Raw genomic sequence first — 16,982 nt, 5'->3', positions numbered from 1 at the left:
AAAACAATGTCAAGTATTGCTGGTTATGTTTTGAATATTATGTCATCACATAATGTTTGTCTCACTGATCTCAATTAGTTTCTAATCACTTATCAAAAATGTCTTCATCAATACAACTTAATTTGATATTACTACACTGTGAAACTACAGCAAAAGACCAAGCACTGCTACGCAATCGGTTGTGAAGGATTTTTAAACTCATCATTCATTAAAAAATGTTGAACTATGATTACAGTGAGACACACACAGACATCAAGAATCAGCCAATGAATCTCAACAATGGTGACAATCAACAAAAAAGAAAAACATAAAATCTGAACATCATACGCTTCTAAAAGTCAACACAAAATCATCAGCAAAAATAAAAGCAAAAAGTACAAATTTAAGAAAATAACCAGACAATTCAGATGGATAATTTATTCATGCTGCAATGCATGCTGGGAGTTTTTTTGTACTATGCTGGTACCCAACATGCATTGCAGCATAAAACTTATGATTGTCACCATTGTTGAGATTCATACTCCGATTCTTGATGTCTGTGTGTGTGTCTGGCTGATCTGGAAATTCAAAATGTTCTTGGTATAAAGTCTTTTAAAATCAGTCGTATTTTCTAAATGGCCAATATCTGATAAAGGTAATTCTGTAAAATTACAGTATCACCAAAATTAAAAATATAAACCATTAATAATAACATTAGACAACAAATGAGATAAGTGAATTGGGCCACTATGTGATGTTTGAGACCGTTATCTAACAGCCATAATCATCTGATCCTGTATTCGTTCAGCTTTTTTGCCATAGCAAATGTATTTTAAAGACACAAATACCGCAGCCGAAGAAAAACTAATGTTCAAATGTCAATGGTCAAGAGTCCAACTAAAGCAAACACTGATCACCATCATGGTAACATCAAATGAAAATAAAATGACATCTAAACCTCTGCCACCTTTCAATAAGTCCTTCTGTAGACGTACATAAAGTCAGGTTAGTAATAAGTGAATCTGGTAATGCTTTTTGTGGAGTTGTTTAATCCTCCTCTGCTAAGATCTTTTGGTAAGATTTCATTTATTTTATCTTGATTTCATATTTTTTCTGTTCCTCTTGTTCCTCTTTCCTTCAGTGATTCTGATTGTTAACAGCAGGTGTTCCTCAGTGTCTCAATTAACTTAGAAAATTAACTGAATTAACTATGAAATTATTCACTCAGTCAAGTGGACTGTATTAGTGAACTAGGCAATAGTGAATGAGGGTATAGGGTGTGATTTGGAACACAGCCTCTGAGTGTCGACTTTGAGCGCTGTTAATTCACAGTATATTCCTGTAGGCTAGTTTCTCGAAAACGACAAATATCACCCAGAATGCATTTTTTACGGTATATTACTGTTTTTTTACAGATTTTTTTTACAGTGTGTGCTTCCAAGTGGTCAGTGTTCTCCGGCTGGTGCTCAGCTCGAAACTTGGATCCACAATGCTGTGGGGTGTCGGAGGTTCTCTCCTTCCTACAAGAGCTCTTGGATGAGGGCAGGTCCCATCCATGCTCAAAGTGTACGTGTCGGCCATAGCTGCGTTTATAAAACCAACGCATGGTCAGTCTCTGGGTAGGAACGACATTATCGTCCGCTTCCTTAAAGGAGCTAGGAGGTTAAACCCTCCTCGACCCCCTTCGGTTCCCGTCTGGGACCTTTCCACGGTCCTAGAGGCCATGAAAGGTGACCCCTTTGAACCACTACAGTATGTGGGACTAAAGTATCTCTCACTTAAAAAACGCTTTCCTGATGGCTCTCACCTCGGTAAAACGGGTGGGCGACCTGCACGCGCTCTCTGTGAGTGCTACGTGCCTTGAGTTTGGGCCTAATGATTCCAAAGTCATCCTCAATCCAAGACATGGTTATGTCCCCAAGGTGCTTGCCACTCCTTTCAGAGCACAAGTTATTTCCTTGTCAGCTCTCCCTGGGTCTGACAGCGAGAATGATGTAAATCTCTTTTGTCCGGTCAGGGCGCTGAGAATTTACGTTGAACGTTCTGCTGCCTTCAAACAGTCAGAACAGCTCTTTGTTTCTTTTGGTGGCCGCGCTAAAGGGCTACCTCGAAACAGAGCCTTTCCAGGTGGATAGATGATGCTATCGCGTTGGCTTATACTTTCTAAGGCCTTCATTGTCCTTTGGGCGTTTGGGCGTAAGATATAGCTTACGCAACACAAGAGTACTCTCGTAAGAGAACGTCTCGGTTACTAACCTAACCTCGGTTCTCTCTAGAAGAGGGAACGAGTGTTGTGTAACCCTGCCATGCTTGTGCTGCAATCTGGTTTCGCTTCAGTCGATGAAAAACCAAAGTGTATCCTATCGGGATCTGGCTTATAAAGGCATAAGCCACGCCCATTCTGGCGGGCCGTGGCGATTGGTGCTTACGTCACGGGCAGCCTGCCGATAGGTTGCAACAAGTTGCCGCAGAGCAGCCAATAGGCGCGCAAGCTGCCTCGCCTAGGTCTGCTCGCTGCAGCAATATGCGTTTTAAAATAATATAAAATTAAGGATCATTTTTGGCTTTAGTATTCTCGAGAAAAGGGATTTTCCCGTTGCGTAAGCTAGCTTACGCAACACTCGTTCCCTCTTCTAGAGAACTGAGGTTACGTTAGTAACCAAGACGATTCACAGGCTTAATTCGTGATGTCTGTGTTTCTAAAAAAAAAAATTTGAAATAAAAAAAAATAAAAAAAATAAGAACAACTTTTAAGAAATTATATGGATTACATTGTCCATCCATCCATCTTCTTCCGCTTATCCGTTCCCAGGCCAGCCGGGAGACATAGTCTTCCCGGGAAGGCATCCAGGAGGCATCCGGAACAGATGCCAGAGCCACCTCAGCTGACCCCTCTCGATGTGGAGAAGCAGCGGCTCTACTCTGAGCTCCTCCCGAGTGACCGAGCTCCTCACCCTATGTCTAAGGGATCGCCCAGCCACCCTGCGGAGAAAGCTAATTTCGGCCGCCTGTATCCAGGATCTTGTTCTTTCGGTCATGACCCAAAGCTCATGACCATAGGTGAGAGTAGGAACGTAGATTCTTCGCCTCAGGCTCAGCTCTTTCTTCACCATGACAGACCGGTACATCGAACGCATTACTGCAGAAGCTGCACCGATCCGTCTGTCAATCTCCCGTTCCATCATTCCCTCACTCGTGAACAAAACCCCAAGATTATTAAACTCCTCCACTTGAGGCAGGAACTCTCCACCAACCTGAAGTAGGCAAGCCACCTTTTTCCGACTGAGGACCATGGCCTCGGATTTGGAGGTGCTGATTCTCATCCCAGCTGCTTCACACTCGGCTGCAAACCGTCCTAGTGCATACTGAAGGTCCTGGTCTGAAGGGGCCAACACGACAACATCATCTGCAAAGAGCAGAGACGAAATCGTGTTGTTCCCAAACAAATCTATAAATGTCACTATATCACCAAAAATCCGCTATCTCAAAATCAAACTCCTCTCTCTCACAAAAACCCACGAGGTCAAGATTCGTTGACTTTACTTTTTTATGCAAATGTGCGATTGTGTGGGCTGTTCCAGACCCTTTCAATCAAACGCTGATTCGGCGGACCATGCCACCTGTCAAAAAACTTGTGAAACACTCCAAAGCTTCATTGAGCCGTAGTCACGTGATATGGGTCTTTTGAATCTTGCTTCGGATCAGTGTTTCGAAACATCTGCGCTTCGGGATCTCAAAAAGCTTTGGAACGTCAGTTTTGCGTCAGACTCATTCTAAAAACATTTTCCTGTACAAGGACAGTACTGCTGTAGTTACTAAAGTAAACCTAACTCAGAAATTGGGTTCTATATGAGCTCATTGATTCAGGTCAAATGATGGTGAAATAATATGTTAAAAAACAAAACAATTTGTTCATCTGGCTGTTATAACTCAGGTACAGCAACCGAACAAAATCTAAAGTAATGATGTAAGGGTCAAGAGCCCAACTAAAACTAAATACTGTTAACCATAATGTTTACTAAAAAAAGGATGTTTTCTCCTTCAGTGATTCTGCTTGTTAACATCAGGTGTCTTCAATAATGCTCAATCATCACTCAATTAATCACTTAATTATCTCATTAACTTTAACAATGCTTCAGCGTTACTTATAACACTATTTGAGTGTGGATTATATCTGAGCAGTGTTAATTTAACACTGGGGATTTTGCTGTGTTATGGGGCTTTTACACTGGTAGTTTGGTTCGGAACGGGGCACGGTTCGCATGAAAAATCGCTAATGTCATGCGGCCGGGTGCGCTCTTGTTCAGGAAGTAAAGTGACCTGCGCATGCATTTTAGCTGATTATTATGTATTTAGTTAAATAAAACGCATGTAAGGGAGTAGTGTTGATGATTTACCTTGGATAAGACGAGCGAGTGTATTCGCGCATAGCGCGTGGAATCAGGGAAACAAATTTGGAAATTCACTGTCTCCTCAAAAGAGTCCGTTTGCAAGCAGCAGAAGACCACCTTATGCGACACACACACAGGGTGCTTCTCAATATCCCTCCTCGTCTCCTCACTCCTCCGTCCTCCATCCTATGACCCGGAAACCGATCGAGCTCAGCCATCTTGAAGGACATCTCAATTCTCTAATTGCACCCAAGTGGGTAATCCATCCGCCGGGAACTGAAGCCTCCGCGGGAGCCGCCATTGTAGCAGAATTTCACCTGCTGTTAGCATTCCATTGACTCCCATTCATTTTGGCGTCACTTTGACAGCGAATAACTTTACATCTGGGGCGTAAAAAGACTCCATTTGTCCATTATTTATTTCTAAAGAAACTCGACAATGTATAAAAGGCTCCATTACCTTGTACCTTACGTTATGGCCCCGTAGAAGCCGTTTTTGTAAAAATAGGCTAACGATTGCGTCATAACCACGCGACTCTCTGTCACACTGTAGAGAAATTACCGTATAGACCGGCGGAGAAGCTCGCAAGCAATCGGGGGGACGTGGAGGCATAAAAGTCCGATAAAGTCAAGGGAGAAGCCCACAGAGAGTGATAAAGTTGATCCTGCTGCTAGCTCATGGACAGCTAATACTCACGCTCTCCGTCTCTGGGAGATTCGGAAGGGAATGATTCAGAATTCCCTTCGGCACAGCTACTAGAAGACTGAAAACGGTCAGACACGTTGCTCACGTCACCAAGCTCAGTTTGAGCCTGCGCAGTACGCCTGGCGATCAGGAAGTAAGTGCTTCAAATGGGCTTCACTTTTCTCCGTTGAAATCTATGGGGTCGCTGTGTCCATCTTATATACTGTCTATGATTGCACCGCGAGGAGGCGAGGATCGAGGAGGCTTCCTGATGAGTCATAAGCGAGGATACACAGTTGTATCTTTTGCGGAAGTTTTTTATCGACTAAACGTGACGCACGTATCAATTCTCCTCCCCCTTCACATCGGTCACAATAATTTTAATTTATACTTTACGTTTGCAGTTTATATAAACCACACATCACACATATTTCAAAAGGGTATCTTGCTTTATTATTTATTAATTATTTAAATAACCAAACTTCAACAATATAAGGGCAGATCCTTTGAGCGCTGCTGATGACGCTGAGAAGTGACGCTTGAGTGATCAAGTATTCCAATGTAGAAAAAAAGCTTTAATTCGATTCCTACGTCCTCCTTTTCTTTCCTTGCAGCCTTCCCTCGCGTCCTCCAGGGGGTGGAGCTCAGACGCGAGGAAAAGAAAACGAGGATGCACAAATAAGAATTGAGAAGCACCCACTGTAAACCTGTGTTGTCCACTCACTCAGCTGCGCATAATAGCACAGAATTAATTAAAAACACAATATATTGACCCGCGTTCTGTTTTCTATCATGCGCTGTGCACGTTTGCGATGACGTAATATGCACGCAAACGCACCAGGGTTCGATAGAATCAAGTTGAGTGTGAAACCAGACTTGAGACTTATGCTTCTGCGTCGAATCGACGGCGTACCCCAGCAGACCCCTCTGCGTCTCCGCGAACCCCTCTCCGACCCCTCCGCCGTAGCTCAACGTGCACCTCCAAAAAAAATTAACTACGCGTCGAGGCGACGCAGACCGCTAGGGCTGTGATTGGATACATAATTTCTGGAGTGTAGCTTTTCCGGTTTCCCCCTCCCGCTATACTGGCATTTTTAAAGTGACTACTGCACTGTTTGTTTCAACGACGTCTTCTTTTTCTTCTGCGATTAAACATTTGCAATAAAATAATTTGTTGTTCAACGTCGATTAGCTCCAGCTGCAACAACACTCTCTCTCTCTCTTTCGCCCGCCATTGTCGGAAATGGAAAAGCGGAACTGGCGCACGGAACCAAAACAAACTAGCAAAGAGATTTGCGAACCACACACCCCCTAGCGTTATGGCGGTGAAATGCACCGCGATGCAACGCAATCCGATGCAAAACCATAAAACGGCCACGAAGCCGTAAGAGGGGGGCTCCCTTTTCTGAACTTTTACCATTGGCATAATACAACAAGAATTTAAAAAGTCAAGAGATTTTATTTATAGAACTAGCAATCTGTAACACCTTGGTCTCATTAGTTAGCATTAACATTAACTAACAATGAGCAGTACATTTGTTACACTAATTATTCATATTTTTTAATGTTAGTTAATAACAATAGAACTGTTTATTGTTAGTTCATGTTTAGTTCATGTTAACTTGGGTCTATTAAATAATATTAGTAGACATTTTAACAAAGTGAATATGGAAATTAACATCACATATGATTAATTAAACACTTTAGAGGTATGTTTCATTGTTACTTTATGACAAATAATGTAGTTAACTAATGGTATAAAAAATGGAATCTAGTGTTTTCCCACTAAATTAAATTTTATACTACATTAAATCTTATATTTTCCCAAATATATTCATATTTCATTTTAATTTAATAACTAATTAAATCATTTAAAAAAATAGTTTTATAAACTATTATTAGTTTTATAGGTTATTTTTTTTTAATTAGTTTTATAAACAAGCTGATGATTACTTTTTAGTTCCTGTATTTCTATGGAACAAGGTGATTTCTGTACCTCTTCGCTCTGTTTGCGGATGAGAAAGGAGTCGACAAACCCTCTGCGGTCGTGTGGATTCAGAGTCTCCAGCAGTTCAGTGATCAACCTCGTCATGTCTGCTCTATTTTTCAAAACATTTCTTACACTAATCCTTTTGCTGTTGAGGAATGGACCCAACCACGGAAATATATTATAAAGCTACAAGTACACAGAAAAAAAAGCATGAAATTAATGATTTTTTTATTGTAAATGAAGTCACCAAAAACATACAGTAAAACATACTTCCATACCATCATAGAAGCCGATCCACTAACTCGAATATTTTCATTTGCCCTGTTGACCATTTCTTTGAATTGTGGGTCTTTGTATTCAAATCTGCTGCCGTACACAATAGCTGAGATGATGTTTGACACAGCGTAGTTCACAGGCTGTGTTGTGTCGAAGGGTTTCCCTGTGAAGAGAAAACAAATGTCTCTCAACGGATCCTTTAAACTAAGAGCATGTTTGCAGATGTCCATACATGTATTTCAGCTTGTACCTTCAAACTTATCAAACTCTCCTTTCAGATACTGAATTTCCTCTATGATTTTCTCTTCACTTCCTCTCTTGCCCATCCCGAAGTCCCGCAGGTTGCTGAGAGCGAAGCGTCGCATCTCTCTCCAGTTCTCTCCATTGGAAAAGAGGATTCCTGATCAACACAGAAAGAACCAACCGTTCACAAGTCTATAGAAATTAGAAAGTCTGGGAAATCCCCAATCAAACATTTTCTTACTATGCATTTGGCTTCACTAAACTCCAATGGCAGTAGAGCAACAATACGCAGAATATAGCTGCAAGCAGCAATATCAGAAATCAAAATCAGATCAACTGCAACAATGAGCAATGAAAGACAGATTAAGAACATTTTAGGCAAAATGGCTGAAAAATCATAAGTACAATCATTTGATTTAATGGTTTATCACTTTTGACCAATGGGAAGCGCTGTGACTAAATGATTCTGGTGTGGTCAATAAGGTGGCAATAACACATGCAAAGTTTGGTGTCAAAGTGCCAAAGCATTGCAGAGATGCAGCCGTTTTGATTTTGGCATCATGCCATCAAATTTGTTGATGCGTTATACGATAACGGTTTTGTCTATCGACACGAAATCCATAGCTTTTTGTTGGCACAATCTGAAGATGATCTGACTAGAATGTTCAGGAAATCAGACATATGGAGAGTTTGAAAAAGTAGGTTTTGGGGAAAAAATATCTAAATGTCAGCCAGGAAGTTTGGCCAAATATGGCCAAATTGGTATTTATGTTCTCGGCATGAGCCACTGAATCATTGGGTCTGAATTCATTACAATAGGCTAATGCAATAAAAAGTTATTAGCATTTTTTGGAATATGCTGGGAAAATTGGGATTCATGCTGCACATAATCTGAAGAGATTTTTGGCCAAAGAATTCAGAAGGTATTAGCAAAAATAGCCATTTTTCATACTTCACATCTACATATATATTTCATGCCACTAGGAGGCACTGCACCAAAATTGTGCGTTATTGTTATAACCTTTATTTTACCAGGAAGAAAACTCACTGAGATTAAAATCTCTTTTTCGGGAGTGTCCTGGCCAAGATAGGCAGCTAAGTTTACATAGACAATTTACATCAAAGTTTACAACACACAAACATAAACAAATCTCATTTCATAAAAAAAAAAAAATATATATAAAATGCATCTGGTTACAAACTGCCATGCATGTCAAATTCGGGTTCTAGCCCCTACGGTTCAAATGTTATTAAACATGAGTGCAAATTTGGACAGCTGGTGGCGCTAGAAGGATTGAGTTTGAGACACCAAACTTGCTATGGTGACAGTTCAGACTGTCCTCTATTTTTGTGCCAAATTTCATAACTTTCCCACAAGCAGTTTTATGTGCTGTTATTCAGTGCTATTCAGTGTTGGTTCTGAGGCACTCACAAGGGATATAAGTTTAAAAAAACTTTATTTAAACTTGGCTATCCATTAAAACCATGCCAACATGTTTCGCCTCTGTGGCCTCCCAGCAAACACAGGACGTCAATGTGACGTCAGGAAGACGTTGGACTCCAACTAATCCAACGTCAGTCAGACGTCATATTTTGGTTGAAAATGAAAGTCAGGTTGACGTCTAAACTCAACGTTTGTTTGACGTCAAGCTCCAACGTCAGACAGATGTTGAATTGTGGTTGGAATAAGCACCGCAAAAAAATGTGACATGCATGGTAGCACATTCAATCTCTGAGGATCTCAGCAGAGGAGGAGTCAACAACTCAAACAGTATTACAGCTTCACTTATTACTAACCAGATTCACTTTATTTAATTCCCGTTTTAATGAAATCAATAGTTGTATTTTAAAGTCACCATGATGGTGGTTAGCGTTTGCTTTAGTTGGACTCTTGATACTTGACTTTTAAATATTTAATTTTCCCAGGCTGCCAAAATGGTGTTTATACAGCACATTTGTTGTGGCAAAAAAGCTTAGAGGAAATACAATCAGGTGATGTTGGATGTTTATTGATAATGCTGAAATTATCAACTTGTAATTGTCTGAATCATTGAGTTGTGTCTAATTTTTAATTTTATAGGACTTGTGCTTTTAGTGTGTTTTTGTTTTTTTTTACCATAAAAGCCATCTAATTTTACAGCATGAGTGCAATAGTGGTGGAAGTTTTGAATCTTTCCAGAGATGCGCTCATTTTTAGTTTGTTCACCATTCAGATTCGTTCACTGATTCGTTCAGTGACCATTTTTCCATATTTCACAAATACATCAGCAGGTGCGGCAAAATGTGTTGTTCAACTAACGTATTTACTTGTTACAAAATAAAAACTGATTTGACTTTATTAAAAATGGTGCCCTACTCATTAAATGGATAAAATAAGTCTAAATAAGCGATCAAAGTCATTACACTCTTTTTATCTTTTAAATTACACTCTTTTCGGATGACCAAATCACAAGTGTTTTTTAATTTGTTTGCATACTAGGCTAGTTAACATTTTATTTGTTTGGTCAGAACGAGTTAAACGAGGAGTTATGTTCTGTATGTAAGATATGAATTGCGCGTGCACAGTACGGATATCTGCGCTTTGCATTCACTTTCTGCTGATTAATGAACTAGATTGACAGAATGGCCGACCTGGTACACAAACTGGGTATAGCAACCAATTCGTTCAATCGTTCACGAACGGGAGATCTCTCTCTCGTTCAGACTCAAAACAGAGCAATATGATATTCATTCAGCAGAGTAGATCCAACCAATTACATGCCCCTTCTAAGCCCGAGCTGAAATGCTATTCAGCTGACGTGAGTCACGTGACGCAAATGAGATGGAATGACGTGACGCAAATAATCAATACTCTAATTTTTTAAAATGTTTTACAGTTTTTAAACAAACAAAAGTGCATGACATGACTCAAACATATATATATATATTTTTTTTTTTTAAGTATAAAACTGTTGAAACATAAAACAACAATAATAAAAATAAATAATACTGTGTTGGAGACACCTCATTAAAATAATTCCATAATACACTTCTCTTTCTGGTGCCACTCATTTTGAACTTAGCAGATTACCTGATGTAGTTTGTAGATTTTAGTAAAAAACGAAAATTTTAAGCTGTCTTTTATTAAATTAAACCATCAGCTTGCACTGTTAACTTCGTCGTCATTATTATCTTGACGTTCGAACAACTGGTTCTTTCATTCATGAACGAGATGTATGTAACAGTTCATTTGACTCGTTCAAACTCAAAGCAACTCAATAAAGGGCGTATTCGTTCACTAGATTCAACAAATCACATGCTCCGTCCTCGTATCATACTCGAAGGCTATTGGCTCGAGGTTTAGTCACTCTTTGACAGATGAAACGGTTCACTGAGCTGCGCATGCGTGCAATAGCGGTGCGCAGCGGTGGAGGGAGGAATTTCAGTGAACGAGAAATATGAGTCAATGGATAACGTGAAAGAGAATGATTCGTTCACCTAAAAGATTCATTCAAAAGGAACGATTCGTTCACGAACGTAACATCACTAGAGTGCAATATTTTAATAAAAAAATATAAAGGAACATTTTTATAACATTTAGTACATTAATCTCTTTCCTCTACATTATTACTTAGCCATCACAAATAAGTGTATGACTCTCAACAATGGTGACAATCAATTAAATGCTTCATGCTGCTGTGCATGCTGGGTACCACCAATCAAAACTCAACCATATCTCCCAGCATGCATTGAGGCATTAATAAATTATGCAGCTGGATTTTTTTGTAGCTTGTTTTATGCTCATAGTTGATCTGATTATCAGGAAATTTAGATTTTCAAAATTCAAAAAACACTGTTTCTTGATGTCTGTGTGCGTCTAAGTTGTGCCATAGATTTAACGTTTTTGTGCACTAAATAGTTTTTAAAAAGCAAGTATATTATTTGATAAACAACACTGATAGATATGCTGTAGAATCAAATTAATTATTTTATGAATAAAACAAAATTCCTAAACCACAAGTCCTATATAATCTAAGCATTAGACACTTAAAAAGATCAGGGATTCAGGCAATTACATGGTGATATCAATGTCCTCATCATCAAGAAACAGCCAATATCACGTGATCTCATAGCTGTTTTTTATCTACAACATTTATGTTTTAAAAACACACAGTTATAGCAGACACAAAATATTATATCAAAGAATCAAGGGTCAAGAGCACAACTAAAGCAATCGCTAACCACCATCATGGTGACTTTAAAATACAGAATAAAGAATTTCATTCAAACGGAAATTAAATAAAGTAAATCTGGTTAGTTTTGAGTGAAGCTGGTAATAAGTGTACGGCGTATCTGACCGACGTTGGAGTCTATATCCTGTGACTGCTGGGAAATTATCTTGCATGATTCATTTAAAAACTCTCCTCTCATTAATTGCGTCTGAAAGAGATACTCTTACAAATGCATATTCAATAAGGTCAGCCGCAAAAATTACCCAGCCTTTTCAGCTCAAATTTTTCAGTAAATCCTGACAGTAGTTTTTTAAGGCCAAAAAAAAAGGGGTTTGTGCTGCCGCAAGCTGTTAGTAAATCTGAACCTTGGATAAATTAAGAACTGATTTAAATGCAAACACAGCATTCAGTTATTCTTACCATGACCATCGGTAACTATCCTGAAAGCTGGTGTAATATCTCGCTCCCCAAACTCATCTGCGTAGTTCACAAGAGCTTCTTTAACAGATTTGTGTCCAGCTAGTACCACAACTTTTTTAGGACCGAAAAACACTTGGAAAACATTCCCGTAGGTTCTGGACAGCTGATGGACACAAAGAAAGACATATGTTAAAATGTTACTATTATTGTTTAAATGTGTCTATGTCAAGTTCTCACCTCACAAAGGGTGTCAAAGGGTCTCTTGAGGTTAAGGGTCAGCAGGTTGCCCAGCAGCGGCAGAGGTTTGGGTCCCGGTGGCTCTTTCCCCTCTTTCTGAGATCTGGATCCAGAGAAAACCAAATACAAAACCAGAATCAACAGCAAAGCACCCAGTAAGGTACCTGTACTGAGAAACTGCAAAAGTGACTCGATTACAGCCATTTTCTCTCTAAGCTTCTGAACTGATGCACTCGCAGATTTATAGCCGGTATGTAAGGGAGGGACCTTGTGTGATCCTACTGAAATTTTAAAAATCCATGAGAATAGAGGGTTGGTATCGTTAGATCAGCTTGTATGTGACACCCTGTGGTGAATAATTAACCTTCGTTAAAACAACACAAGAACATTATTCCAGCAATAAAGCCTTAAAAGCTAAAAATCTGGTTTAACACAATCTTTGCTCTAATATTTTTTTACATTATAAAAGCTTCCCTTTTGGTTTATATATTATGCACTAAATAATGTTGTATCCAACAATGCAGCAAAGTAGGTCTGAACTGACACACAGAGAAACTGCAAAACTCATTAATGCTTCCGATCAAGCATTGCGGTATGAATACATTATTATCTGAATTTACTTAGTAATTTATTTTTCCTAATTAAATATCCTTTTTGTTACCATTGTTGAGATTCATACACTGATTCCTGGTATGTTTTTTTTTTTTTTTTTTTTGGAAAGACTTGCTTAAGGTTTTTCTTATTTATTTTTTAATCAGAACAATTTTTAAAAAAATCCTTTGGAATATTTTGACATTTCTGGATCTTATGCTTTTGAATCACAGTAATCAATGCTGTAATCAACAATCTAAATATAATTCTGAAATAAGCCTCTGATTGAGGTCAGTGATTCAGGTCAAACAATGATTATGTTTAAACATAACACCAGCTGATCATCTTTTCTCTTTTTTTATCTGGCGGTTATAACTAAATAATAGCAGCCAAACAAAATACAATGTTAATATTTAAAGGATCAAGAGCCCAAATAAAGTAAATACAGATTTGTATGGTGATTTTTATTCCATAATGGTGCCATACAAAATTATATTTTCTCCTTCAGTGATTCTGCTTGTTAACATCAGGTGTCTTCAACAATGGTCAATCATCACTCAATTAATCTCTTAATTAGCTAATTAACATAATATCATAATATTTCAAATCAAAATATAAATAATATCCTCCAAACATTTTAAAAAATGTTGATTTGATAATCTTCCTACTCTGTTATTATGGAACATTGTGCCATTGTTTTACTGAGAACATTGCATAATCTGTTATCTCAACAACATTCCCAAAACATCCTCAAAATGTTACAGTTAAAACGTTATATCTTAGTTTACATTTAACCTTATAGGAACATTTTTGAAATGATAAAACATCCTTAAAACATTCTTTGAACATTACATTCAAATGTTTTCTTTAAAACATAAACCAAACTTGTAGGCGATGTTAGCCAAAGTTCTGGGAACGTTGCGTGCCAGCTGGGTAAATTGTTTGCTGTACGGCGTAAGAAGACCTTAGACTTTCTATCGTGTAATATAACAGAAATAGAGAAAGATACAGGAACACTGAGTTCCCGCTTGTTCTGTAAACATTTGAGAAAGTTACTGTTATCATAGCAGAGACCCGACATATCACTGAGTGCTGTTATCAGTTGTTTGGAGATGGAGGAGGGTGTGGGCTCTGGCGTTGTGGCAGAGGGGTGCATCTAATTAATTGTTCATTCAAGGACGTTGTGCAAGTTTACATATGTAGCAAATTAGCTCTATGAAATATTAATAGTCAATACAATTTTGTAATAATTGATTATGAATATTTGGATAAGTTAATTGAATTAACTTAATGTAGTAAAATCAATATAACAATTTTTTATTTAGCCTTTTACCAGGTGATGTCCCATTGAGATATTCAAATCTCTTTTACAAGGGAGCCCTGGGGACTCTCATCTCATTATACTTTAGCTTTCTTCGCTGCTGTAACTGTATTTGACAAACACACTGTCACAACGGCTAAAAATGACAACAATTATAATAAGAGTTAAGAGTCAAAACTAATGGACACACTAATCACTGTTATGGTGACTTCAAAATAAACAGATTGGAGTTAAACCTCTGTTAATTCCAGAGGTGTATAGTCCAGGGGTCAGAAAGTAGAAGTCCTGCCATAGTTTATTCCATCCATGAACTCAGTCAGCTGATTTCACTCATGGCACTTTTCCACTACACAGTACCAGCTCGCCTCGGCTCGCCTTGCCTCGACTCGACTCGCCTTTGTTTGGTTTTCCACTGTGTAAAAGTTGTACCAGTACCTGCTTCCAGATACTTTTTTTCACATCACCTTCGGCGAGGTTCTGAGCGAGCTGAGGCGATACTGAGGCGATACAGCATTACCAGCTTCACTTATTACTACTGACTTCATTTCTGTCAGACGTCTACTACACCATCGGTTCCCAACAGGGGGGTCGCGGCCCACAAGGGGGCCTCAGCGAGCTCTGTGGGGGGTCGCATCATATTTTGAAAAGTTTTGAGAAATGAGCATTAAATAGAAGTCCATAACTTTTTTCTGTTCAAAATTGACTAAATGTATATAATGTGTAGGGATGGGCATCGTTAAGAAATTATCAATATCGATGCCATTGTCAAGTCTGCTTATCGATGCGATTCCTTATCGATTCCCATATCGATTCCTGTACCATTTGCTGAACACTTACAGGGTGGCTTTGAGAGTTGTTGGCTTTGAATGTCTAATTTAAAGTGGTTTTAGAGAATGAAAACGTGTGCAATATCAATACAGAAGTTGAATGCTTTGAAATTTAAAAAATAAACATTTCTAAAACAAAGCTTTGTATTGTAATCACACTTAGTCCCCCTTGGGGTTAAAGTGCAATCAGGAACAACAAGCCAAAAAGACAAGATGGCAGGCCCTGCCTTTGTAAACAGTGAAAATCTAACATAACATATAACGTAGCATAACATAAATCGGGTGGATTGGGATTGGGGGGATGTAAAAAAAAAAAAAAACTTGCATCACAATTATAAGTGTATTGTGATTGTCAAAACAGTTGGTGACTAAACAGAATTTTATTAAGTTTAGTGACAACACAATGTTTCTATTGGTCTAAAGTCTTTATATTTTTTTGGACATTATATTTTCGGTTGTGGTTTTATGTATGCGGTTTTCCATATCACAGGAACAGCATGTGTGTCAACTGAAGCTTGAAATACTGTTGCCACACAGGTGCTAATTCATGAGCGAATTTTTTTTAAAGGCCTGCACTACATCCATCAGGACCCACAGCCTCTTTTTGTATTGATAGATTGAAACATTTTCCTAACATCTTCTATCTCAATGACAATTCTATCCGATGATGCTGGAACTATATCTGTTGTTTCTTTGATCTTGTCTTGTTTGCCTATTCAAACCGTGTAAAAAAGGTGTTTAATTCATTCCCAAACCTAATTTCATCATCAGTTACAATGAATTTTTTTGAGGACGACAGTCCAGACATAGTTTTCATAATGTCCCAAACCTTTTTTAGTATTAGTTTTAAAGGCTTTCTCCAGACACATCTTTAGTAATAGATAGATAGTAATTTAGATATAATTTAGTAATTTAGTAGAAGATAGTAATTTTGCGTCATTATAAGCAGGAAGTCACATTTCATTGAATAGTGTATGAGACTACAAACACTAGTTCCTCATTATTCCAGGGGGTGGGACTAAACGTACAGAGACTAAAATAAATATCCGCCATCTTGTTTGGAAGCTATCAAGCTAAGCTAACAAGTGCTTATGGAGTCAGATGGGAATTTACGAGAATGGCTGAAGGAACTACACATGATATGGAAGAAGAGGCTCGATGTTCGTGGCTATCTGTATGAGCCGCAATATAGCGAAGAGCAGCTGAGGCTGATGGAGGAACAGGAGACGCCGGCGGCTTCGGCAGAGTGCAGCCGAGGCAGAAGACCTGCCGGTCGCGGACGAGAAGCCCGGACTGCCTCGAGCTGGGGCAGACTGGTGGTGCCTGTGCACATACGGACACAGAGATAGAGTCCGTCTGCTGCGGAGAATTTCAACCATGCCAATTTCTCCTGGACGAAATCTCTGAATCAGACGAGGACACGGACATTTGTGTTGTGAACCATCCTAGTTCCGCACCGCACATGTTCTGACTGAACATCCCGGTACCATGCAATAATTCACCATTTTGAAAGATATACAAACGAGGAGTAATTCACTAATGAGTTCGCCAACTAGCTTTAATGTTTGTGTGAAATTAATTTCAAGCTCTGGTGGTTAGCTTTGTAGACGGAAGAGTTATTTCTCTGATAGACGGATACCTCATACACACCGTTCTGGATTAGTGGGAGTGGCTTGCGGAGCTTTGCAATATGGTGCATTGTTGGAGTGGTTGTCTTTCATACAAATGCGTCCTAAAGTTACTTTCTGTCTTTTCTCGGTCAAGAAGGCACCAAATTTGAAAATTATTTTACATTTCGACTACATATGACCC

The 16,982-nt window shown here is 38.8% G+C and overlaps 1 protein-coding gene across 1 annotated transcript in view; it reads right to left on the bottom strand.

Annotated features, from left to right (window-relative positions):
* The window catches only part of LOC306995642 (cytochrome P450 2K1-like), a 38,727-nt gene extending 26,067 nt beyond the window's left edge, over positions 1 to 12,660 (bottom strand). Inside the window, exons 1-5 of the mRNA XM_079607422.1 lie at positions 12,432 to 12,660; positions 12,195 to 12,357; positions 7,571 to 7,720; positions 7,323 to 7,483; positions 7,051 to 7,230 (exon numbers count right to left, since the gene is read on the bottom strand). Coding sequence (XP_079463548.1) covers positions 7,051 to 7,230; positions 7,323 to 7,483; positions 7,571 to 7,720; positions 12,195 to 12,357; positions 12,432 to 12,635 — 858 coding nt within the window. The 5' untranslated portion in view covers positions 12,636 to 12,660. The remainder of the gene's footprint in view (positions 1 to 7,050; positions 7,231 to 7,322; positions 7,484 to 7,570; positions 7,721 to 12,194; positions 12,358 to 12,431) is intronic.
* Between the last annotated feature and the right edge of the window lie 4,322 nt (positions 12,661 to 16,982).

Source organism: Phoxinus phoxinus (assembly GCF_949152265.1).
Source record: "Phoxinus phoxinus genome assembly, chromosome: 1".
NCBI classification, from domain to species: Eukaryota; Metazoa; Chordata; class Actinopteri; order Cypriniformes; family Leuciscidae; genus Phoxinus; species Phoxinus phoxinus.
Note: the sequence above shows the minus strand (reverse complement) of the source record. Positions and strands in the feature narration are given on the sequence as shown.